The 26,898-nt window shown below is 34.7% G+C and overlaps 1 protein-coding gene across 8 annotated transcripts in view; it reads right to left on the bottom strand.

Annotated features, from left to right (window-relative positions):
• The window catches only part of ANKS1B (ankyrin repeat and sterile alpha motif domain containing 1B), a 416,591-nt gene that overhangs the window by 349,232 nt on the left and 40,461 nt on the right, over positions 1 to 26,898 (bottom strand). For all 8 annotated transcript variants that reach the window (XM_032107198.1, XM_032107196.1, XM_032107200.1 and 5 more), the window contains exons 2-6: positions 23,317 to 23,397; positions 19,520 to 19,676; positions 10,673 to 10,969; positions 3,115 to 3,190; positions 863 to 964 (exon numbers count right to left, since the gene is read on the bottom strand). In XM_032107198.1, the coding sequence (XP_031963089.1) occupies positions 863 to 964; positions 3,115 to 3,190; positions 10,673 to 10,969; positions 19,520 to 19,676; positions 23,317 to 23,397 (713 nt within the window). The remainder of the gene's footprint in view (positions 1 to 862; positions 965 to 3,114; positions 3,191 to 10,672; positions 10,970 to 19,519; positions 19,677 to 23,316; positions 23,398 to 26,898) is intronic.

The following is a 26,898-nucleotide window of genomic DNA, read 5'->3' as shown; positions in this document are numbered from 1 at the left end:
ACAGTGTGGCCACGTGACCTCATTTTCTCTAGGAATTGTCCTTATAAAATACAGTTATGCATCAGTCTGAAGCATGAGCTAGTTCATATGTAGAACCAACATTGAACTGATTAAAATGGCTTATTTAAAGGTGGGAATAATCAATACTGACGAAGATGCAGCACTGATACCTGCAGGGACCTCCTCTATCAAATGCACTTAATGAAAAGCTAATCTGAAAATGCAGGGAACAAATTCCAAAGGAGAGAAGAAATTAAGTTTAACACTGAATTATGTGCTAGTTCATGTTTTACCACTTCTAGAGTAAAAGATTGAAGTAAACAATGGACTTCCATCAACCTTACACCATGAAAGTAAGATAGGGAATGAGAAAAAAATGTATGAATTAAAAATTTTATTATTTCTCCTGTAATAACAAGAAATACTGCCTGGTTTATTATTTTTTTTAATTTATGGAAAATGAGACAATTATAATGAAATTATTTGAAAAATTGTCGTCGTCTTTCAGTCATTTAGTTGCTATTTATGAACAAATGACGCATTTCAATTTTAGGTTATCATTACAATTTAATGGAACTGCTATTGAAATATTACAGTATGTTATGGTGTAATGAAGAATGTACAAAGACTAACTGTAAGTGACACACCATGCTAATGTCAATGGCCCACAAAAAAGAAAGGTTTTACTCTGAAATTCAGATATTGGACAACTTATTTTCTTTCAACTAGCAAACAAGACTTCTGTCTTTTTGAAACAAAAGACTGCTCCTTTGTAAAATGAAACATTTAAAGAGTAGAAATTACCATGTACATTAATATTTCTCTATTGTCTCTAACAAATGTATAATAAAATATGGCTTACCTTGAAGTAGAGCTGCAATTTGGAGAGACTGCTGAGATGGATGCTCTTTAAGTATATCCAAAACTGTTCTACCCAAACTGTCCTTTATGTTGGTATCAATCCCTGAAAAAGAAAGGGATCTGTGGTAGAATATTTAACCCTAAATGCTTTGGATTATAAATGTGGTATATCAGACTCAACTACCCCACAAATTGAAAGCAAGTGGTTTTACAACTGCATTACAGCTGAAGTACATGATACATTTCTGTTTAAAGCTTGAGTAGCCTAAAAATCACATGCTGACGGATGGTTTTTATGTTTCTATATATCATGGGGATATAAAGTAACCAAATTTGGGATTATTTTAACAGATTGTTCCTAAGGAACAGCCATCCTGAAAAGGATATTTTATAAAATCAAGAATTTCTCAGAATAGTATTACTACATTTCTCTCCAAACTGCTTTAATTAACTGGGGACTTTCTAGTCCATAGTACCAGTATGAGTTTTGGGAGCAAGACTGAAAAGGTTTTTATCTTTATGTTAACAAAATTCTACTTCATGGCAACATTTTCAAAATTCATGCCCTGAATAGACTGAAATACCCATGTGTAGTATACAGGCACTATGAACAGCCACAGCATTTCCTCACAGACTGTCCATACTGCTAACAAAGTAATGTTTTGGCTTAAACTGTGAATTAAGTTTGAGACTTGCCCATAATCAGAACCTGTTGCATGTGGTACTGTGTGACTCTCTACCTTTGTCTTGGAAATGTTTGCCTTATCGTAGAATGCTCAAATTGTTTTTCAGTTTAGATGCACTTTCATAAAAAGTAAAGGTATGAAATGTCCTAAAACAAAGTGAAATTCTTCTCAGGACACTGAACAGAGAAAATCAGAGGAAGCAGGATTTATAAGGACATTCTGAAAGCATTCTCCAGAAAAGGCTGCAATTACAGTTATTTCCTAACCCAATGGATAGTTTCCTAATTTTGTTTTGTGAGAAACACAAAATTTTCTCACTGAAAAAACCCCCAAAATATTGCTGGGCTATTTAGCAGCAGCAGTTGACTTTCAGAGGCCAGACACACTAACTCACATCTTTCCTTTGTAGTAGCTACTTAATACATCTTCTGAGTCTTTTTGAAGCGGAACTAGAGAAAAGGGGATTGTTAGGTACAAAAGGCAGAAGGTGGGGAGTGCTGCAGAAGTGCAGAGCATTTGGGGTTGAAGGAGTTCGCGGTGAAGATTCTACTTCACTGTCTTGACAATTGCATACTGGTAGAGTCTGTAACATGTATTAATCTAAAATAGGTGGGCTTTTTCTGTGGTCTAAAGAGCTTCCTATGTTTGTGTGATGTTCTCCAGTCCTTCCTCTTTATGAAATAAAAAGGCCCTGCCTTTTTGCGGGCAGGTGAAGATCCCTTTCAGCCTCTTTTTTCATCCAAACAGAAAAGCAACTTGGAAGGACCTTTTTTTTTCTGAAAACAGAGCTGAGATCAGGGATACACTAGTTGAGATTCAGATGAAGAGCTGTGATTAGCATATACCTTTTTTTGCAATATAGAAGTAACACAATGAGAACTGATAATAAAGATCAATGAGATCCCTCGGTGTAATGGAAGTTCACAGATCTACAACAAATTATTTCTAAGTATTTTCATTCTCATTGGTCTTCCCACTTATCTGAGAAGACAGTTGTCTAGATGAGTAATTTACCTATAACAACTCTGAAACTTATTGTGTAGTAGAGGAGTTTGTGTGGACTTTATATCCCTGTTCTTCTTTTCTTTCAGGACAAATGCAATTCTCAGAGACACAGTGCCTTCCCCCTTTTTCACAGGCACTCAGTTTATCCAGGAAATGAAGAAGCAAGCAGAATGGTGTATTTTCTAGGAATAGCTAACTGAAGGAAATAAATGCGAACATGAATCTTCTGGTCTCTACATGAAAGAATATTCTTGGCTGCCTTTCAGAGTGAATAACAAAATTTTATGTAGCCATTTTGTTCTCATAATCCATTTATTCTCAGAATATGGTGGCATACACTGAGTCATATATGGAATTCCTGAGTCTGAACATCACCTTTGTTCTCTGTGTATAGCAATTTCTTATTCTAAAAGAACACTGTTTTAATGAGAAGTACATGTGATTAGATTTGCAAAGGCTGATAAAGATAAAAGTTATTTGTATAACCAAAATTTAAGGAGGCATACACCAGATTAGGAAAATTAAGTATATTTGTTCAGTGTTTCCTGTAAATCAGATTTACCTGTTTCAAGCAAAATGCGTACTACCTCCACCTTTCCAAATAGGGCTGCTTCATGTAGGGCACTCCCTTTTTCTGTCTAGAAAAGAAATATTGTGACATTTAAAATACCAATTAATCTTTCTGTAAAGAATACACTTGGAAAATAAGTATTTCTTTTTTCCCCTCTACTTAAACATAAAAAACTGAATGGGCAAGAATAAATACTACCATTTTTTATTATTCAAGACAAAAGCAAAAACGCTGTCAGTTCTACTATAAAATTAATAACCATATAAGAAAATATATTAGGAATGTAAAACAGCTCCCTGTTAACAAGCCTGCACTTGTGTAAAATTTCTAGACTCCTATTATAGGCAGAGAAAATCTAGTCAACATCATCAGTGGAACACAGCTCTTCAAGCAGAGTCAGACAGTTTAAATGTGGACATCTACAATTAGATGTTTTAATGTGAAACGGAATCACACCCTAGAAGGTCAATTCAGTTATGTGGTGAGAGATGCCCTAGGATATCCTGGTCTCCAGCTGATGATCCAGCTGCTGGTCCAGTTGATGTTCACATTTGATCTACCTCACATCTGCCCCATACAGATGACTCAGATATCCTAAGGCACCCCCAACAGCTTTAGATGCCTATGCTTATGTCATTTAAATTCTACCTTATATGTCTGTGAACTTGATTTTGCAGATTTTTTTGACACAAAATTCTTTGTGAGCAGACTTCTGCTCAAATAAAATTTACAGTACTGAGAAACACACTACCTCTCTTAACAAGCTACTTTTCTTAGTATTTTATACTGCTGTTAATGAAAAATGTGAACAGAATAACTTTCCATCCAATAGCATTAGCATTAGCTAGAGCATTACTAGATCTCACTGAATATCTGACTTACCTCCTGTTTTTTTGATAGTAAATTAGATTTTGAAATTTATTTCTGGCAAATGTTAATGGCTTTACTGCTTGAATTTGTTTTTTCTATACTTTATCCAAGTCATACGTGCTATGGTAGAAAGAACTTAAAGATACACACACACAAAACCCAATTCTGAAATAAAAGAGTATTTCATTATTAATTAGTTGTGTCAGAATGCATCAGAGTTACAGCAATGCAATGACAGGATATTTAGAAGTAATCAGAGATCCCGAGATAGGATGTGAGCACACTGTAAGTGTACATATGTCCTACCAACGCTTAGTACATGGAGGTATAAAGTAGAGCATGCCCAGTGACATCTACATCCTGCCCACCACTTCCACTAACAGTATAACAGAGAGCAGAGGAAGTCAGTAAGAGAGTATACATATGAAACACATATCTCAAAGCAATTTCTAATATTTCCATTTTCAGAAGCAATCCAGTTGAACATTCACAGGTTTATTTGGAAGAAGAAGACTAAATATTCAGATTTACTTAGAGATGGTTTCAGAATCCTTTACTCAAATAATATCTTCAGGATATTTCCAGTTAGTTCAATTGACTTCAACGTGGGATAACTCTGCAATGACAGTGCAACCACAAAGATACACACAGAGATTACTGTGCAGCTCAGACATTTCTCAGAAATGTCACCGATCATTATAGTTCTGATTACTGAAAGAGGCTTGACATCAGCAATCTTGAAAAAAGCCTATTATCCTCTTTGTGTCATATGGCATTTCCTTTGGATTGATCACTTACTGCCATGAATAAAACTCAAGACTACTGGGTGGACCTGGTACTATTAAGATAGAGTTCTCTGTCGTCGAGGAGGAGTGTTGACAGGTCAAGGGAGGTGACCTCCCCTTCTGCTCACTACTGGTCGGTCCACACCTGAAATGCTCTGTTCAGTTCTGGGCTCCCCTGCACAAGATGGAGACAGAGCTACTAGAGAGAGACACTAAAATTGTTAAGAGACACGAGCATCTCTTCTATGAGGAAAGGCAGAGAGAGCTGGGACAGTTTAGCCTAGACAAATGAAGGCTTACAGAGGATCTCATCAATGTGTACAAATATCTGAAGGGAGGGTATAAAGAAGTGTAAGCCAGTGACAAAAGAGATAATGAGGAAAAACTGAAACACAGTAGGTTCTGTTTGAACATAAGAAAACTTTTTTTTTTCTGCTTTGCAGAGCAACTGAGCCCTGGTACAGGTTGTCCAGGGAAGTTGTAGGGTCTCAGTCCTTGAAGATATTCAGAAATTGTTTGGACACAGTCCTGGGCAACTTATTCCATGGGATTCTGCTTGAAAAGGGCGAGTTGGACCACATGACATCCAGAGTTCCTGTCCAAAATCAACCATGCTCTGATTCTGTCAGGGATAGGAATTAGTGACGTATACACCAACAATGAAATCCACAGAGGTTCAACTGTTAGAGGAAGCCAGAGCACTAAATTTTATTTCTAAGAGATTGAACTGCAGAGATGGAAACCAGTTGCACCTTGACTAAAATTGCAGAGGTAATTCTGTACTAGTAAGGAACCTTGTTTAATGGAAAAAATGGATAACTTTACTGACAACAACTTTCTAAAATCCATTGCTGTACTACGATCTGAGACTGAGAAAGATCAATGTTCCAGCATACTGAATCAACAGCTTTGAGGACAAGGAATAGGATCTATCCTCAGATGACTCAGTTAAAGGGTGGAATACAATCACTGACACTTGCAGCAGTCCTTTCTGTTGATCAAAACTCCCCACTGGAAGAAAGGTAAGTCATATTTTCCTTGATGAAAGCACACATCTTGTAAGAAAATGAATGAAAACTAACATGAGAAGAGAAACTTCCTGCAGATGTGTAAGGCAAACGAATCTATCTGGGGTCAACTTGAGAGCCAGAAGACAGTTCTGCTATGCAAAAAGGGCATAGAGGAACTTAAGCCACTTTTACGTATGTAATTTGTAGAGTCGGGAGAGTTAAGTTAAATGTCATTTTTTTCCTTATATACTTTCTTGCTTCTTAGTCTATTCTACCATGATATTTCCTGTCATATCAGAACACGATCCTAAGATGCTTTACAGACATTCCACACTGTCCTGCATTTTAGGGCAGTCTATGCTTTATAACTCTGAGCTATCAGACAATACTAATGAATGTCATATCCTGGAAATGAGACATATACTATGAACAGTTTGCTCAAAAGAGGAATTTAAAAGGCACACCATATCAACAGTGCCAGGATTGGTACACTATAAAGGTGATTTTCTGAACAAGAGGGGAAATATTACCATGAAACTGAGCTAAAATCAACCTGAGAATATGGAGGTTGAAAGCACAGTTGTAAGATGCAGATCCATAATCCTGCATAAGATGTCATGGAGACGAATGCTGACACAAATCTTAAAAGCCCTAGGCAGGTTTTCATAGTAAAAGTGAATAACTAACAAGTGAATCAGATCCCTTGACCCAAAAACTACCCAGAAGGCAGAAATGTCCTTGTTACCAGACAGTTCAGTTACCAAATTCTGCTTTAACTTAGAGGAAATGCTGAACCTCGGGATGAACAGGGCCAAGAGAAATTTAGACTGGCTGAGTAGATGTATCTCTCTTTGTAAATGTACGTCTTACTACTTGAAGGTAGGTTTTTTTTCTTGTGCAATAGAGCATTTGCACAAATTGCAATTAAAAGAAGGATTAAAAACTATAGTTGCAAATAATTTCTATATATTAAGATGAGCTAGATCTTTTAAGTAGATCTTTTTCCCTTATAATGGTGTGCTTGTGCACTAATATATTCTTCTTGTTTATACTACAGCAAGTGAGCTTAAGATTTATAGACAATGATCACTGCTTTACTTCCTGAAACTTTCATTGCCTTGGATCGTATTTTCCTGGCAAAGTGAACACTACCATTGTATTTGGAAAGTCTTTCCCAGTCATATTAATACGAAAACTGCTGGCAATTTTTCATGAACAAAGTGAGCTAAAGTCTGCTTGAGTTTTCACCAATGAATAATATATTGATTCTCTGGAATAAGTTTTCTGTATATGAAATACAGAGAACTAGAGCACAAATTGTGCTAAGCGTATAATAAAACGGTCCCTGCCCCTGCTTACTGCTAAATACAGGTAAAATGTCACAGCTGGACACATAAACCAAGCTAGGACAGGAGGACATTGTCAATAGGCACACCAAAATACTCAAGTCAACTTGGCATAAAATTTGCAGGCTCACAGAGAAGCATCAAGGGTTTTAAAAATTACAGATTTTCTTTTAATTATGCAAATATGCAAGAGCTTGTAATTAGGTCACTTGTCCCTATTCATAGGCAGTTTACTGCAGTTCTGACAGGGATTTCAGACAGAATCTGAAGGACAGAATGGTAGCTTTGCAAATTGATTCATGGAATATCCTTCATATACAGTGAGAGCAAAAATGAAGGGGCACAGCTTTTTGTAGGAGAACTACAGTGATAAGCAGTGGAAATTGCAGTCATTATTGGAACAGACAGGGAAAACAAATAGGGATAGATGAAAGGTGGATAAGCAGAAGGGCCCAAGATTTTAAGGTACTTACAATTATTAAACTACTGTTTACATGAAACATACTGAACTGTGCAGAATCTTAATTTACTGAGGGCCCAAAATCTATCACTCAACCAAAACCTGTGTATTTTTCATATGTTTCAATTTAAATGAAAACTTCAAAGCATAAAGAGATTAAACAGATGTGTGTTGCCCACTCCTAAATTTCAGATTGAAGGATATTGGATAGACCTGGGAAATTAATAAAATGTATGATTAATTAAACCAAAAATTAAATGCTGTCTTTTATTAGCCCAAATATTTGTTGTGATTAAAAGTGCTCAGGGAGTACAGAAGAGAAAGATAAGATGGCTAAAGTAAACTTCCCATTTAAACAAATACATCTTTACAATTACAGAGTGATATGTGACACGCTACTTCTATAATCATCTCTAAACGTTCTGAGAGGTTTTTACTGGCGATAAACTGAATTTATTTAACATGTGTACAATTGAATTTACCATGTAAGATTTTACTTTGTATATTGTTCTTTCCCAATCAGTGATGCAGACCAATTTAATTAACAACAAAATAATTGAGTTTAGTTTTAAGTAACAGGCTGATATTTTATGTTCTCCTTAGTTTAATAAGCTGCCAGTAATCATCAACAGAATTTTTCAGAGGCTATTGAAGTAATAACTTAACAGTAGGTACAGAGCCAAATTACCAATATGCTAAAATGCTGAATGAAAAGGAACATATTGATAGAGAATATGTACACCGGTAAGAAAATAAATAAATGATATTTCCTTATGGCAAGTAGGACAAAAACAGAAGGAAGAAGATAAACTAGTGGAAAAAAAAAACAAACCCAAAAACCCCTGCCTCTCAATAACTAAAAAAAAAAAATCTAAGAATATAAATTACTTAAAAGCAATCAGAATAAAAATAAGTAAAAAAAATTATAAGCCCTATAATTTTAGTGTAGATGCCAAAGAGATCACCATCATTAAAAGAAAATCTCATTTCTTAAAAGAAGTTTGCCAAAAAAAAAAATGCAGCCACTGTATTTTTTAAAGACCAGTGAAAAACTTTTTAGTATAACTCTAGATAAAAATGGCTTAGGAGAATTCACAGTAGTGCTAAAATTATCTAAATTACATAAGAGGAAGAACACATTTCATAAAAGCATTGTGTAATATTTTGCCCTCATGTAACCATCAGTTTGTAAGTTGCCATGACAGAGACTATTTTTCTTCAATTATTCTATTTCTTAAATATCAATTCAGGCATCAGTTTCCTTCTGAATTTTTTCTCATTCATTTTCTAGAGATAGAAAAGAAATTGTACATTCAGAAATACGCATTTGAAAGTTCTGTGTTGCTGTAGCATTAAACTTTTCTAAATTACTGAAGATGTAGCAATAGTAAAGGACAGATAAAAAATGAGCTGCTTACATTAACCTTTGCAAGCATCTTTCTTTCTAGTAAAGAAAACCAAAATCAAATTAAATTGAAAGCCTGATGGGAGGCAAACTCACAAACAGACAAATCACAGAAAAGTGTTTCACTTTAAAATAGTTTGAAGCAAGTACCAACATTAACTCAAAACATGCAAGAGATAATAAAAGTAGTAAAACAATTTTACCACATTTTCCTTTGGAAGGCACTTGAGAATATCCTCTTTTAATCTTAAAATACATTATATTTTCTGATTTGCTTTCTTGCTTTTTCTTTTTTTTAACCTATCCTTTCTTCCCCACTTCACATTCTTTTTCTCAAAAGTTGAAAAACATGATCTTGATGGTTCCAGAATCCAGAAATAAAACTGCATGGAATCCAGGTCCAATCTTTCTATGTAAAAGGGAATTTTGTGTATAAAGGAGTTTGATTAAATGCACCTAAAGCTTAAAATGGATATAAAAATTAATCAAAGTTAGGCAAAGTTCGCAAGATTTGTTCACAGATTCACAGAATCTTCTGAGTTGGAAGTGACCCAGAGGGATCATGATGTCCAAATTGCAAGTTAATGGCCCATACAGGGATCAAACCCACAATTTTGGTGTTTTTATCACCAGGCTCTAACCAACTGCTAAGTGGTAGAGAATGGCTGAATGCGACTCTAAAGTAGATATAATTATGTTTGGTTGGGTTTTTTTTCTGAAAATAGATATAAACCTGAAAAAACCTTAATTCAAGCATATTTTATATAGCAAGAGAGACAGCAAGAAAGTTATTTTAAATCTGAAGATAAAATCCACACTACGACAAATACAGTGGCATCAATCAAATCAACAGAAATCATAAGATCGAGGTAACATTTCAGAACACATAACAGAATCCAGTCCTCTGCAGTTAAAAGGCTTGGACACCTTCCAGTACAAAGAATTGAATATAAAATGTACTGCTGCTGTACCTTGTGTCTCTTCCCATCTATGTCTATTTTATTTAAAGTTACCCCTTTTACGTCATTATCAGTTACTGTGCATAAAACTAGACGCAACAAACAGCTGACGGGTTGGAGTCTGTAACTGCAAGCGTGTATTGCTATAGAATTTTATCTTAGATTTATACAACAAGTGCTTAGAAATGCAGAAAATCAAAATTGTTATTACTTAGTAACTTGAGTTTAGAATGGAATAATTACAGGAAAATGAGCTCTCAGTCAAACTGTTTCAGATTGCTGTGACCACGAAAGGCCATAGCTTTAGAAAATCAGCTTAGTATCTTTACAGCCACTGCTGTAGAAAATATATTTATATACACCTACATGAACAGTTGATATGATTTGTGTATCTACATGTCTCAAGACATTAAAACATGCACCCAGCTTTGAAGAGATGTATCTTTCTTGAGTTATCCCTTTTAACACCTCCCTTTTTGAGTTGTAATAAATAAAGCTGTATTATGTATCACCTTGCAGCATTTCTAACAAAGTAAATGCAAGTTTACTTTAAAGAAAGAAATGTAAAAAGTTACTTCATTTAAATAGTAGTCTAATGATAAAGGAAGGGAAAGGGGGGAAGGAAGGAGGGAAGGGAGGAAGGAGGGAAGGGAAGGCAGGAAGGCAGGAAGGCAGGAAGGCAGGAAGGAAGGAAGGAAGGAATTACACACTAACTTGGCAGCTGACATCCATTCCAGCCTCCAGAAGCACCTGTACGACAGCTTTGTGGCCATTACGTGCAGCAAGATGCAAAGGAGTGTGTTTTCTTGTATTACAGTTCATCAGGTTTGGATACGCTTTGATGATCATTTTTACAACGCGCAGACGTCCATAAAGCGCTGCCAGATCCAGAGGTGTTTCCAGTTTGTTGTTTCTTATTGTGGGGTCTGTCAGCTCTTCTAGCAAAACAGCAACAACTTCTGAATGACCATACTGAGCTGCACAATGCAGTGCTGTTTCATTTTCATTGTTCTGTTAAAACAAAACAAAAGCTTCAGAAATTCATGTTTAATCACACAACAGAAATGCTCAGCTTCTATAAATTATCTCCATGAGATCAGTACAGAGACCAGGTTTGTAATATAATGTATGGTAATGTATGTTAAATGCTTCAAAATTACTCCACTGAAATTTTAATAATAACACATTAATACTTCAGCTTGTGGCTCTCAAGCAGATGAGCTCCCTACATGTCTACACTGCTCCCAAACCATTTCAACATGCCCCTCAAAACCTTGTAGCTCATGCTATGCCAAAATCTGTAACCTTCTTTGATTCAACTGTTCTTGAAATTATGATTAAGTCCTTCTCTTAGAAATACTCTGACACTGAAGTCTTTCTTCCTGTTTTTGCTGGTTTTGTACCATAGCAGTTTGTTACTAGAGAATTGAAATTATGGAGAAAAACTGTGCAATGAAAATGTATCAGGCACAAGGTTAGTTTCATGTATCACTATAAAAAGTTACTATCCAGACAACAATTAAAACTCAGAAAAAGACAAAATAGCACCTATCGAAAGACTTAACAAATCACTTAAGCAGTTTGTCTTCTCAGGGCTCCAGGGAGAGGTATGTATGTGTTTTAAGGCATATGAGTATGTGCATGCTGTGGACTGAACAGGTTTTGGCTTTATAAAGCAATGCCCCCCTCAGTGTTTCCCAAAACATTATTCAATAAACTTAATAATAAATATTGAAAATAAACATTATCTTTTTTAATTGTTCTCTTCCAGTTCTGTCTGTATACTTGCAATCCCAAAGAGACAAATAACTTCAGACAAAGAGGAAGGAAATAATTTATCAAGTTCTCTGAATTCTATATGCCATCTATATTATTAATATATCATATGTAGACTTTACAAAGCCTTAAAATACACTAGACTATAAATTTTAGAAGTATGTACATCGAATGCCTCTTCTGATATATGATTTACAAAAAGTTGTGACAGTTTATGAATGCTGTAAAAGTACAAAACCAATAAGCTAATGCGTTATAGAAAAATTAAAAATTAATGTAAATTCAGGAAAGATACTAAAAAAGGGAAGAGATATAATTCTAAAGAAAGAAGAAGTGACAAATCTGAATCCATAGTTCTATTTCTCAAGGAACCAGCTGAAGAAAGTTCAGGGGACAGAAAACTGAAAACAGAAAAAAACAATTGTCTTTTGAAAGACGGAAAGTCAGAGATTCAGAGAAATGAGTCTTTGGACTCCTACTCAAAAGCTAGCTAGGATAAGAGTATCCAGGCCGCACAGTAAAAACTAGAAAGGTAAGGGAAAAGGGAAGAACTTCTCTTTTTTTGGTAATGATGCATCTAATTCTGTAACCAAGAACTCAGTTCTTGGTTCTGTGGTTTTAACAACAATGCTGTCATTTTCATCTCTTCTTGCAATCTAAGATGGCTCAGATGAACTTGGGAAACAGAAGAGACAGATCAATACATTCAGGTAAATCAATGTTGCAGTTAAACTCATCGGGTGTCTGCACCACACAAGATCTGAAAGACTGGAATGTGTTTCCTGCTAAACTGCAAGACAGAGGCTGGAGAAGATCCAGGTGGAAAAAGAGAAGCTTCCAATGGCAGACATGGCTTGATGACCCATAAGTATTTAAATCATTGTGCATTATTCAGACCACCATGTGGGCCTTCTTTATTACACAGACCAGAAATTCAGATTAAAAAATACATACTGTCACAATACTACATTGCTGCAATGTTCGATCAAACTACCTGAGACAATCTTTTTTTGCTCTAGTGACTTTTAAGGTATCCTTTATATAGGACTGGGCAAAGCAATTTTCCTATGTACACTAGTATGCCCACAAACCACAAGCAAAGTTTATTAAAATTTATTTTTAGATTTTCAATATTTCATGGACATATAGATGAACAGGCAATTGCAGCCTGATTTTGTGTACAATTAAGTATGAAACTCAGATAACTGCACACAAAATGGACAATTATGGTAATTTTTGCCTACAGTTACTGTATGTATGTATGCAATGGAAATAGTTACACAAAGAAGTTTTATGTATAACTATACTGACATTCTGTGAGGTAAATAACAAAATACATGTTTACAATTGTAACTACCTGTCCAGTATCTGCTTATGTTTGAGGTTTTTTTCAAGAACTTATGGAAGTACTAATTGAAATATTTAGAATCTTGTACCAATGATCTAATATTGTAGCTTAAAAGTATTCTTTGAAAATTAAATTTTCAAAGAAACATAAAAATTAAATTTGCTATGGCCCTTTTCCCAAAATGTGACAGACAGATACAGACACATAGAGATCAAACAGTCCAAGTTGCTGCTGCTGAGCAGCAAACTGAAATTTGCTCCCTCTGAATAAAGAATATACAGCTGAATTTTCACACAAGAGCATATTTAGAGAAAAGTCTATTTTAAAACAGCCTGGTGCATAAAAGCAAAATAACAAAATGTTATTGTTTTCATATGTATATTGTTGAACAATTTTCTATGCTTTTTATTTGCCAAATAAAAGCCACATTTCAGTTCATGACCAATCAAACTGATACAAAATTATAAAGAGCTAGGTATCCCTGAAATAAAGCAGAAGAATCTAACCTGGGCAAACATGATAATGAAATTACCTACATATATGCACTCAGAACAGGCATTGTATATATTGTGTTATCAGAGCTGAGAGGTATTACCTAATTTGAACTTGATAATACAACACTTCCTTCTTCAAAATGTAATTTAATCAACTCAGGTAGAGAAGACAAAATAATTTTTAACTTTCAAAGAGTAAATTAAGACTTGTTTAACTGACCTCTAAATTTATCTATTTTGACAATTTAGAACTACTTATACAAAATAAATCAGCTTAGAATGGGGAGGGAAAGGGAAAAGGAAAGGGAAAGGGAAAGCAAAAGGGAAAGGGAAAGGGAAAGCGAAAGGGGAGAGGAGAGGACTATTGATTTTGAGGCAGTTTGTCTTCTTATCTTTAAAGCAACATACTGTTTTGAAGCAATATTTTAAAGATCTGGCAAAATTCTTCAAGAAATTCCTAATAATTTAGTGTTGTTGCCTGTATTTTCAGTTCCAAGCATAAACAATTGTTTCTGTAGCACAGAAAGTTTATATGTTAACAGTCATTGCAACAAGCAGGTAATCTGCTATAAAATATCTGCATGCAAATCACGATTTTGTAATTAGAGTTTCAAATCTGATATCTAAGGGCTAAATAATACATCTAGTGCTGAAGAAGAAGACTAGAATCCTCATGGAAATTTCAGATACTTCATTATATGTTAGCAACTACAAGACAGACTCTATGACTGAATGGTTCTAGAAAAAGAAAGATCAAGAAATAAGAACCAAGTAAAGACACACAAAATGTTAGATAAAAAGAGTAGACCAATATTATGCAAACACAGTATTTTTAAAAAGTCTCTAATATTCATAATTAATAATATTTTTACCAAGTAGTTACTCTTATGGTCCAATTGATCTCTTTCAGAAATAAGGAAAGCATTCTATAATTTGGCTTTTAACCTTTTTAAAATTTTCTTCATTATTTGTTACATGTGTCTTTTCATGGGCATGATCCTGACTTTTTGTAGCCTTTCTCTGAATTTATTGTCTTCCACATACAGCCAGAATTCAGGCTTGTGTGGCTGCAAACTGAATTGTGCCTTCACAGCCCTGCATCTCATCAGTATTGCAGGCTGTGCTACATCATTTAGCTGCTAAGGATATGTGCCACTGCAAAATGTTCAACGTATCTTGAGGTCTATTCATTAGAGGGCAGATTAGCAAATACATTACAGAGACAGTTATTGCAGCTTGGCAGTCTGATAGTGAAGAAGTACAGGAAGTATCAAGAGAATGAATGGCTATCATGAATATTATATAGGCCCTTGTGAAGTGACTATTAAACTGTGGGTGAATTTAGGACATTTATTGCATAGTTGTGAAGACCTTTTTTTTTGCCAAGCAAGTTTTAAAGCTCCTAAAGTCCATGCAAGTACTGTACAAGCAATGATAACTCAAGGAGTGATTTAACAGACCTTTCCAAAGAATGCCCAACTCCTTTTTGTATCAAAGCATTTTGATGCTGAACTTGAAAAAGGAGACTTCCTAAATCACTGAGCCATTTCTTTGTCACATAATCCCAATGTAAAGTAATTGAACAAGACATTTGTTACGAAAAGCTTTTTGCTATTTTCCCAGTTATGAAATGAGAATTTAAATTAAAGAAGGAGGGAACAATGGGAGATTTTGGAAATATCTATCTCTATGCTGAATATACTCAAGAGTAGTCAGCTAGACGAAAAAAAATACAGAAATAAGGCTTTAATGACCAAATAATTAAATAGATAAAAAAGTAACAAAAGACTATATGCAAGACAGAGAGAGGAATGATCTCAGGATGGTCTTACTTTATGTATTAAATCAGGAAGACAGTTCCCTTAGAAGTTCCACCAAGTAAATCATTCTGAAAAAATAAAGGAAGTTTGCCTGAAAATTACTCAGTGTGAATCATAATCGTTTCTACTGACTTCCCATTGAAATTCACCTTTACTTATGTAAATGTTATTAAAAAGTAATGTAATTTGGTTGGCTAGTTTGAAAAAAACTTCTTTCAATTTATTGCTGCAATTGGCTTAAATCAAAAAGATTGCTTCTGCACTTTTTTTTCTTCTAAAGAAAGTATCGTAAGAGTTGCAAGGGAAACTCTGAAATTCATCCACATAGTCTCAAATTTAAATGAGGGGTAAAATCAAATGCAGAACTTGAAAGATATTGTGTTTTCAGGCTATTTTGGAACCGAATTGAACTTCTGGAAGCCCCTGAGGTGACACTGAAAGAAGCATGTAATGTCTCTGTTTCATTTGGAGGATTTGGATAAGTCAGTAAATAGTTAAAAGTTGGGTATTTACATCATATGAATGTATCCTGAACTCTTTTTCTTTGTATTCCAGAAGAATTGTTGAATAGTATTAAAGAAATGTGAGTCGGTTTTGTGGCAATCTGATGCACAGGCAAATTCTACAGAACACCGAATCCATAAAAATTTCAGAAGTGTTCACATTTTTTCCCTGTAAATTTTTCACTACGCATATTCTGTATATATATAATTGGCATAGATTTTATTCATATTTAATACTAAATATTTGTATTTATTCCTGATGTTATTCACATTTTTTTCCTGCAAAAAACCCAAACACTACATATTGACCTATATGTGGCTGTTATTTATTATTCATTTTTTCACAGATTAGGATTTGTTATCAATTATGCAATTTTATGATTGAAGCTGCCATAACAAATGTTTTAGCTATCCAGATGTCCTTACATAAATAAACATGTAAGTAGTTTGACTGTTAACAGCACACCTTTTTATCTTATTTGGTGTTATCGATTAACAAGTCTTGATCTTATACTATTTTATTGAGTTTATAATTTGCATAATTTTAAGTCTTCATCAATGAAGTTAAATACATACATTTTTGCAGTGTCACCATATTTTGTAATTTAAAACATACCCCATATGTGTCATTTAAAACTCCCATATTAAACAATGATAGAATTCTTCTTACATAATTGTTATGCTGTAACCATTTTCTGTGTGTAGAGTTGCCAGTCTACATTCCACCACCCCCACAATATAATTGTCATTTAACTGTTTGTCTCTTTACTGTTTGTTCCAATTTTATGTAATAGGAACAGCAGGGGGCATTCAGAGCTTTAGATGCTGGATATGGTTGGATATGATGCTATGATGCTACTTAACTGCATTTTGAAAGTGTAGAATGTGGTTCAATCAATTTACAAAATACCATATAAAATCCATTATTTCATGTAATATACATTTATGCATCATGAACTTGTCATTTACTTCTTTTTTGTGTGGTCCATTGCTTTCATGTAAGTTTTTAGAAGCATTTCTTTCACATAGAATTTTAATAAGATAGATGAAAACAAAAATGTATTATAAATTAGTTGCAATAATTTTTATATCGTGAACAAAATTATTTCCTTAAAGTGCAAACCATTACATCTTAATGTGATCCTAGAAAAAAAAACCACAACAAAAACACGAGAAAAAAGTCTGACTTGAGTACACTATTTGCTGTGGTGAAAAAGTGTCATGAAAAATGGCTGTCCTTATCTCCAACTCTCAGAAGAAAAAGGAAGGAAGAAAAATAGTCCAGGATTTCTTACAAGCTGTAGCTTCAGCTCCAGAGATCTGAGCAAAGTTATGAGAGCTTTGAGGAGTCACCTGCCTTAGAGAGCCTATCTGCAAATAAGCAAAAGCCTCAGAATCCTACAGGCTCCTAAGAATGTACAACAGGTGTTAGGGTGAGGATGCCTCTCACGTGTTATTTGAGGGTATGTGGGTGGAGGTGGCTCTATAACAACATGACATTTCCCTCTTTCTGTGATACAGTGAATATTCTCCTGCACAGAGTGCTAATTAGCAGCGGAAAGTAGGTGCCAGCAAAGTAGACCACATACTAAACCTGGCCATTGTCTAGAGTGGAACACAAGGAATTTACAAGGTCAGAAAAACTCTGTATGCTTGAGTTTAACTTCAAAGTTTAATACGATCGAAATTCCCTCAAAAGACTTTAAGGTAACACATTTCTTGTGAGGATTGCTCACACATTTTCTGTTATAAGGTTTTTGGGTTAAATGCATAAACAGGAGGACATCTGAGGACCTTTTTTGAGTCAGTGGGCTATAAAAGTATCAGCTGTATCCCTGCTTATTTGCTCCAGTGATCAAACCAGATACAGCACACCTAATCAAGTCTGAGAATATTCTAGAAGTCTGGAGGTACATGTGGGATTGGGGAGAAGTAGGTTTAAATTTACATTTCTCTCTCCGATCTTACCAAAATATCTTTTTCACTCTCACCCTCTCTGAAGTTCCTACACAGCTTCCAGTATTCTGTCAGTAGAATGTATGTAATGTCTTCAAGCACATGGGTGACACGCAATCCAATAGTTGCTTTTTGTTTTGTTGCACAAATAAAATGGAAAAAACCCTCTCCTTGACAAAAGGTAATCCTACAATTCACCTGGTTTCATCCTACACAAAACAGCTGATGAGAATGAGAACATTGGAGAATTATCTTAATCTAAAACTGAAATCACAGAATGACAAATTCTGAGTTTTGTTTGTTTCTTGGATGTGTCAACGTATCATAGGATTTCCCAGGAGACTGTCACATGGGCATATTTTATTACTTTATTTTCCTATATTTTGTGCACTGATACTTGATATTCACCATCCTAGTGATTGTATGGATTCCAATGTCTAGGTGTATAACCTCAGATATCAAATACATTACTCAAAGCACGGCATCTCACACTGGTTAAGTGTTTGCAATCTAGGTCTCACATTTCTTATTTTCTCACAGTTTGCCCTCTGGCCACCCTAATGTAGGCACTGAGAGAGCAACTCATTTGTTAGATTTCACTTTGCAATTTGAGCTGCTGTGGGGTGCCAGGTGGTACCGTACCTGGACTTCATCACCCACTCCACAAGGACCTGGAAATTCTGAGCACCCTCTGCCACACTTTCAGGCCCATCCAGATGTATCAGTTACTGCAGGCCCTTAGAAGGTACTGCATTTCTGGTTTTGGACACTTGAATCCTCCTTTTAGTCACCTGAATAGCGCTGTTGGCTCCTGTGATTACACCAACCAGACCTCTGTGGAACCAAATGGTGCACATACAGGCAATGCAGACATTACAGCTTAGGTCTGAATCAGGAGCTGACTCCCACCTTCACATTCCAACAACTCTCTGACTACCCAGGCAAATTCAATAGCTTAATGGTTACTATCTGTATTTCACAGCCTACTTCCAGTCTGTAAGCAGCTCAGCCTAGATCGTGTCAAATTTTAATCAGCTTCTTTCTATTTCTAAACACTAACCCTATGAATGGACCATGTGAGAATATACAGAATAAAAACAGAAGGTGTACCATATGTTTGACAGCAGAATGCAACATTTTTATACTGCCCTTACCCACTGTAATACTCTCATAATTTTTCTTGGTCTTTCTCTTTTTATGTGTCCTTTCTGCTGCACATGCATACATGCAGTCATGGTTTGTCATTTACCACTGCATACCTGATACTTTACAGTAGTCTTAAAATATACAAAGGATATTAATTTTATCCCAAAGATTTTCAGGAACTTAATATCTAATATAGTGAAAAATACACAAAGTTCATGCAAATTTAAAACCATACATAAAAGATGCATAGTTAGAGTACGTCTTCATGTGACTTTTCAAAAACAAACAAAGGTTCTTCCATACTTCTTAAATCTAATATTCTTTAGGTCAGTGCCCATCCAGAATAAAGGTATCTGGTATGCTTGTAAGGGAAGATTTTATCAGTCTCAGAGAAGAAATTACTGAAACAATGGAAAATAGACCTTTTTCTTTTTTAATTTGTCTATAAATTGGTCAGACCTAAAGAATATGTGCTGCTCTTTTCTGATGATGTACACAAATACTTTTTATCACTTCACCTGTTCATTCACTCTGGAGTGTGATGGTCCATGATGGATGAGAATCTTCACAATATCTACATCTCCTCTCCAAGCAGCCAAGTGAATAGGAAAGTAACCTTTATTATCTGCTACATTAGTTGATGCTTCATACTGAAGTAATTTGAGAACTATATCCCTGGAAAACAGGAGGCAAATCTAAAAATCGACAGGAAGCTAATTTTATTAAGTTTTTACATGAACATATATATTACCAATATTTTTATCCTGGAAAAGAGAAAAAAATCCCATACCTGTATTTCAAGTGAAACAGCTGCAAAAAGTGAAGACCAGTAATTTTTGAAAATGAAAGAGACAGTAAAACATAGACAAAATGCTATTAATTGTAATGATTCTCACTTCTTATTAATACCATTAATACCAATATTATCATCAGCTCTCTGAATCTGTTTCTTGCAATAAGATCACCTGGCCATAGAATCATTTTTAGGATTTGCCCGTCCAGGCTGGGTGCATGTCACTCAAGGCACTAAGGCAGAGAAGTACTCTTGTCCCCATCACTGCTGAATTCTGGAGGCAGGATGACAAGAGGATAGTTTTATGGAAACATTTCTCACAGTAAGGCTTAAGTAACAGTTTTTCCTCTTCTTTAAGGCATTATCTCAAAGACAGGTAAAAAATTAATGATGATGTAGCTAGAAATACACTACTTCCATGAAATAACTGCTTCTATTTTCATTTCCCACATTCAGCTGCCTTGTAGCAGTGAGGGGAAAAGTGACTTATTACCATTTTAATTTTCTTAATATTCCTTTCAGTGCTTTTGGTGTGGCTTATCTTACATTAAATAAAAGAGTAGTGTAAGTTGGTATATTGCATCCCTGATTTTTAAGTAGCCTTCTGTACTTAACTTCAAAAGCTAAACATAAAGATCAGCTGTGTGGTATGATAACATTACCAAGTACATCAGAAAGTAAATAAATTCTGTCTTATTGCTGCATTTGTCATCTCATAGTTTGACACAGTCAGGCCTCATTAGTTATTAAGCTAAGTGAATCCCCAGTGTGGGCAGTTCTATGCACACTTTTTACAAATATGGAAACACTGACTGATTTGGCTTAAAAAATCAGTGAGGGGAGAGAGCTCAATGTAGCCTATCTTATGACTAAAAATGAAACCCTTGACGACAAATTAAGACAGAAGATATATCTAAGGCAATTATTCTTCCAACCTTGATGGAACCTTATTTAATTGCCCCTTGAAAGAAAAATGTGGCGAGTTATGAGGGAATATATCCAGGTCAAAAGAAATTCCCAGCTGACTTCAAAAGATACTGGAGTCATCACATCTAAGCTTTGAGGAGAATTTAAGCTGGATTTTGGTTACTCATGAAAAGGTCAAATGCCATGAGAACAACCAAGAAATAGCAGCTCCACTACAGAAAGACTTCTGCTACACAGAAAGTTCCAGAAAAGTGACTCCTGAGGGAAACTTTTTAGTACACGTAAGGTTTGAGAGACTTCTCATAAAATAATAGTTGGTTTTGCAGAAAATGGTCCAATGAGAACTAGAGATACACAGCAGTTCCTTTGAAAGAAACACAAAACAAAGGAAGCATAAATTGAACAAAGTGGAAGAAAATCAGTAAAAAGCCTTCCACAGATGAAATCTAGAGATAAGAACATACAGGAATTGTTGGGAAGAGTCCACTACAAGAGTCAAGCTACAATATAGAACATGCATCTCCTTCATCCTTCAAGAATGCTCTGACCCATCACACTTACCTAGGGTCAGTCTTTTTTAGTGCTTTGTGAGAACTTTTTCATTTTGTACAGATATATGTCAGAGAGGAGAAGATTGAAAGTCCTTAGCCCAGTAACATTACTGGGCTAAGTGAAATTACTTAGGGAGACTGAGATTCCAGTACCTGCCCCAGATATGATTTAATTACTTAAATAAAGTAGAATAGTTTCCCAAGGAAAGAAAACCATTCAAGAATAACCAAAGAGGAGGGAATTCATCACATACAGTGATCAAGCAAGGATTTGAACAATGGTGTCCAACAAGTATCCCAGCCACAAATTCATGGTTGGGTCATTAAGTCTTATGTTCTTACTTTCCCTGAAAACTTTGAAAACTCTCAGGTTCAACCTGGTGTAAAGGGGGAAAAATTAAAATCCCAGAAGTTTTTAAAGCACAGGAACTTCTCCTAAGTGGGAAGATTTTTGTGTCAAAAGATTGTATGTAATTTTGATTTTGAATATCAAGTTTGAAAACTCAAATAGAGTGTAAAGTAGTTTATTTGTTATTTGTGGTGACTAACAAAATTAGAACCACCAGGTGTCTGTCCAATTCTCTTGCTGGCAGTGCTACCATTGCAGCAGGATCAGTAAAACGGCTTGGATTTTTCACACAGTAACACATGATGTATTTCAGCTTACTTTAATAAAACAAGGTATAACTGTGATGTCAGTTACTGCTACTTATCCTGCTGTGAGTGCAAGGGGTCATAGCAGCCAACATTGGACTTTTCAAAGGCTGCTGCTGTACATAAGTCCACATATTTAAGTTTACCCTGACTTCACCAAAAGTTCAGTCAACACTCTCTCTGAAAACATAATTTGGCTTTTGTATGTTTTGGGATTTTTATAGTTTATATTGCTAGGATTCACTTGTAATCTCGGATAGTTTCAGCGTTTATATAGCAATACTTTTAGCTTTCTGGGTAACTATTGGTTTATTGCCAGTATTAAACATACTAAATCCAGTTTTCACCTATTTAAAACCGGCAATCTTTGCAAGGCAATGCTTGTGGTTTTGCCAGTCAAAAATTAACAATAGCACAAGAAACAATCCATAAATTATGAACAAAAAGGCTAAATTTAATAGACCATATTAAGAACTTACACCTAATTCCATGGAGGTAACAATATATTAATGGATGATTCTGAATCTTCCTACACAACTGAAATTTTGGAAAATGCACAATATCTAGTTCAAGAGTATTTTAACTTCATATATTTATTTAGAAACAGAATATCCCACATTTATCAAAAGATTAATCTGTCCTAAAGAAAATAGGCACCTTTCTAGAATACAAGACACATCCTACAGTTTTAATTTTTCCATAGAAGAGTGCAAAAATTGTGCAATGAGTAAACTAAACACATAATAATCTATTCATGTGCTATTTTATGGACAGTCCAAAATCACATTAACATTCATGCAAATCACTCTTAATTTCAATTGGGTTTGGATCAATTCCTTATCTCCCACAGAGGAGTTAAGCAAAGCTTTATGTCAAAATTCTCTTTAGTGAAAATACCAGTTTTTTCCTGCTTTCAGGTGTATAATTATTAAATATTCTTTTCACATTACTTTTGCTTCACTAATGACTAATCTATACTTTTCTTTATGTCACAAAATTGCTTCCTGAAACATTCACACACTAAACATTTGTACATACACACAAAAGTATACTACAGTATTTTCTGCTGCAATTTCCCAGCAATGAAAAAGCACTAGAGCCAAGATCAGCAGTAACAATACTAAATTTCCCCCAAACCAAGGAAGAATTTGGAAGAAGCAGTATAGAATCAATAGCTTTTAAACTAAACATTTCCCATTTGTCATTACCACTTATTGATATTGATGACAGTGTCAGAACATCCTATGTTAATACATCCCATTGGAAATAAGGCTCTTTTAATAAGTCAAGGTTTGCCAGTTTTTGGTACAAATCTCAGAACTATGCTATATTTTCTTACGTTACAGAATTAAATACCATTCTACATAAAAATTAAACATGAGGCACTTACTTATGTCCATTTAAAGCTGCATGATGTAAAGCAGTATAACCTGAACTGTCAGTGCAGTTTACGTTTGGTCCTCGCCAGATGCTGCAAATGAAGCAAAATTGTGAAGTTAATTTTTTAGCTTGGCAAGTACAGACGTGTCAGAAATTTGATCTACAAATAATTTAAAGATCTCTGCAACAAGTGTGATTAAACTTTAGAGAATAATTACCTTGAAAGAAACTTAAAATAGCAAATGTCATCTTGATATCAATATAATTTATTTATAAAAATAATTTTACACATCCATATATATAAGAGTCATGAACTTTATGTAGGACAGTCTCAAAGACTAATGACAGAATAGTCATTTCAATTAGAACTGTTCTCTCTCTTTTACTCTGGTAATTACACTGAGGTTATAATCTGTTTTTCTACTATTTTTCCACAAGTTTGTAGTCATTGTCTTTAGGTCAGGTGGTCTAGAATCAAACAAACATAAGATTAGTGAGAATGAATCATATTGTTTAAAGGGGCAATAAATTTATTCTTTTTACTTAACTTGGTAGTTTAGCTCCCACTTTAATTGATTATATTTTTAAAATAAATTAGATATACATTTAAAAATAAATTAATTAAATTATGTTTTGTTATCTTTCTGTATTTTACAGTCAACTTCACTTCATGTCCTGTTTAACCAGTTTCATGATCCATTATGGACTCTTCAAGAAACAGTAAAGGAGATATTTTGTTTCAAAGCGGAAAACATGGCTGCTAATCTACCAAAACCAACCACAAAACCAAACCCTGGAAATTGGTTAACAGAGGTGTACTGAGAACCAGCAGGCTTTTTTATCTAACCAACCACATTTGAAACTGATTGCATCCTTTACAGAAGCAACTTACTCTTCTGTAACAAAGTTTTCAATCATCAGCATTACAACTTCCAGAACATAAAATTACGAGTCCTGAATTACAGACTGTTTTCTTTAGTTTCTAATACAGTGCTAAACAGTCATTGGTGAGCCATAATTCCTTTCACTTCATATATTAGAAGCAAGTGCTGTAGTTTAAAGAAAATAATTTGAAGCTAATAAGTAAAAAGAATTTCTCATACTGACATTTTTCATTATCTACATCAATAAAATGACGTGTCATGCTTAATATATGACTTTTAAGAATTATTTATTATTGAATCTGTATTTTACTACCTATAAAATGGAATATATATATGTACATATATATATATATATACACGTGTGCACACTACAGAATACTGATGTAGACAGGTCTCTTTTTCATTGTGTGTATTTGAATGATTCATTAGCTCATAAACTTAAGCAGTTGTTTTCCCACAAGTAACACTGTGCACATACAGAATTATTTGTGTGAAACATTGTGTTCTGCAGTGAGCATAATTCTACACAACGCTGGGTACCTCACCTTTCCCTGCAATTTAATTTCTTGGAAGAACAGGATTGAATTATTTTCTTGGGTGCAAAGAAGCAAAGAAAAAGTAACTTTTTTTAAAATCTGCTCAGACATCTACAGATGTTCTTTTCTACAGAAGGCAATGTTCAGATAAGAAAAGACACTCTAATCTTTTCAGTTAAAGGAAATTATTTTAACTTCATGGAATAGTAAAAATTCAGTCCTTGAACTGATAGCTCCTCCATAATAGACAGATGTTATTTATATGGCAAAGACAAGCTGTCTTTATCTACTGGAAGAAAAGAAGTCCTTACTTATCGATAAGGTACAACCTCTCTTATACTTTTGCACAGCCTTTATTAATTATTGTCTTATTTATTGAATAATATTTTCATCCTCTAATTTATACCAGCTTACAAGAGAATGAAGAAAACAAGAAGTGGTATAGAAAGTAAGATTTTAAATAGTAAAAAAAAAATATACAACCAACCATACCATAATTTACTTGGTTTTGATATCTTGCTTGCTTTACTTAGAGTTGTTAGGATTTGTCTGTTGGTTGTTTTTTCAAAATGGAAGGATCTGTGTGTTCATACACTATTCATGATGCACTAGGCATCACGATTAAAAAAAAAATATATATATCAAAGAAAAACTAAAAAAATGCTCACCAAAACCCCCAAACAAATCCTTGTACATTCTCCCCTAATTTTCTCCTTTAATCCATGGACTAATTAAAACATTGTTGTACTTCCTGACTCTGTTTTAGGAAATATTTTTCAACTGAACCTGATTTTAAAAAAGTACCCTGAAACTTTATTAAAGAGTATATAAATGCACCTATGTGAAACTCCTCAGGACACGCAGGTTGGGAGGCTGAGGCTAAGGACAAAAGACAGTGAGTAAATCCTGATGACTCAGAGACACAAGACAGGATGGACAGACTAATCACTGTCAGCTCCCAAAGGGTACACAAAGACATGCTCAAATTCACAGCTTGGTTATCAAACTACAGAACACAGCAAACACGAACAGGACTCGGCTGCAGGCAGCTCTCCTCCCTTGGGCCAGCGCAGAAATCCTCTCTGAGGAGGTCTTGCATTGCAACAGTATTGCAACATTATTTCCTACAAAAGGAATGCAGGTCCAGTATATACACGGGATATTTATGCTTTAATAACTGAAAATCAAATTCAGATTGGACAGTCTGAATACAAATTCTTGCATTTTTACTTTTCTTTTACAATTCTTACTACTGTTTCTTCTTTTTTATGAGCTTAAATATATATACATATATATTACATATAAAGAACAGTTACATATGTAACATATGTTATATATAAAGAATAGCATTTCAAAAGAAACGTGAAAATGACAGATAAAAGAAAAAGATGGTTACTTGATTGATTTCTTATTTTGCTATGCTTTTTGGAAAGAAAGAATTGTGAAGTGGCTGTTGTTACATACATATGAACAGAAAAGCAAGGAATAAACACTTTTTCCGGCTAATCACCACGCAGACACACTCCCCCTCAACAGTACAGGAACTATGCTTGCAAGGTACACATGATTTTTCCATCGCATTTCTTCTCTGTACATAGATCTGCTTTATATCTTTCCATTACCATGATACTATTTCATGACTATACAATAATATCTCTGGTCCTTATACAGTAGTTTTGCTAAGGTGAAAGGAAAATATATTTGGTAGACAATGATAAGAATTTTTAAAAGCCTTAGAAAGCTGACTGATGACATGAGTGTCTGTCTGCCCATTGGTTTCACTAAACCTTCTCTGATTACTGACTGGTAACTCTCTTTGGAATTCATTTATTCTCTGAAATATTCATTTATTCTCTGAAGCAGCAAAGCAGAGGATGACACTCCAGTTCCTCCAGACAAGATGCACAAAGCACAGTGTTCATGCCTGCATTTTTTAGGGTCTAAACCCTGTCGAGAGCTGAGAGGCTTACATAGCCTCGTGCAAACCCCTCCCACTCCTCTCTCCACCCTCACTCCTAAGTCCTCAATATCTTTGGAGGCTCTTCATAGAGACACCTGGCTCTTCAGTACAGCAGAAGTAATGAATCTCATCTTGCCAGGTCAGTTTTAACAGCTGGAAATTCTAAACTTCATCCTCCTTCCATTGATGTCAGTGGCAAACACCAACCAGTT

Source organism: Corvus moneduloides, chromosome 4 (assembly GCF_009650955.1).
Source record: "Corvus moneduloides isolate bCorMon1 chromosome 4, bCorMon1.pri, whole genome shotgun sequence".
Taxonomy (NCBI): Eukaryota; Metazoa; Chordata; class Aves; order Passeriformes; family Corvidae; genus Corvus; species Corvus moneduloides.
Note: the sequence above shows the minus strand (reverse complement) of the source record. Positions and strands in the feature narration are given on the sequence as shown.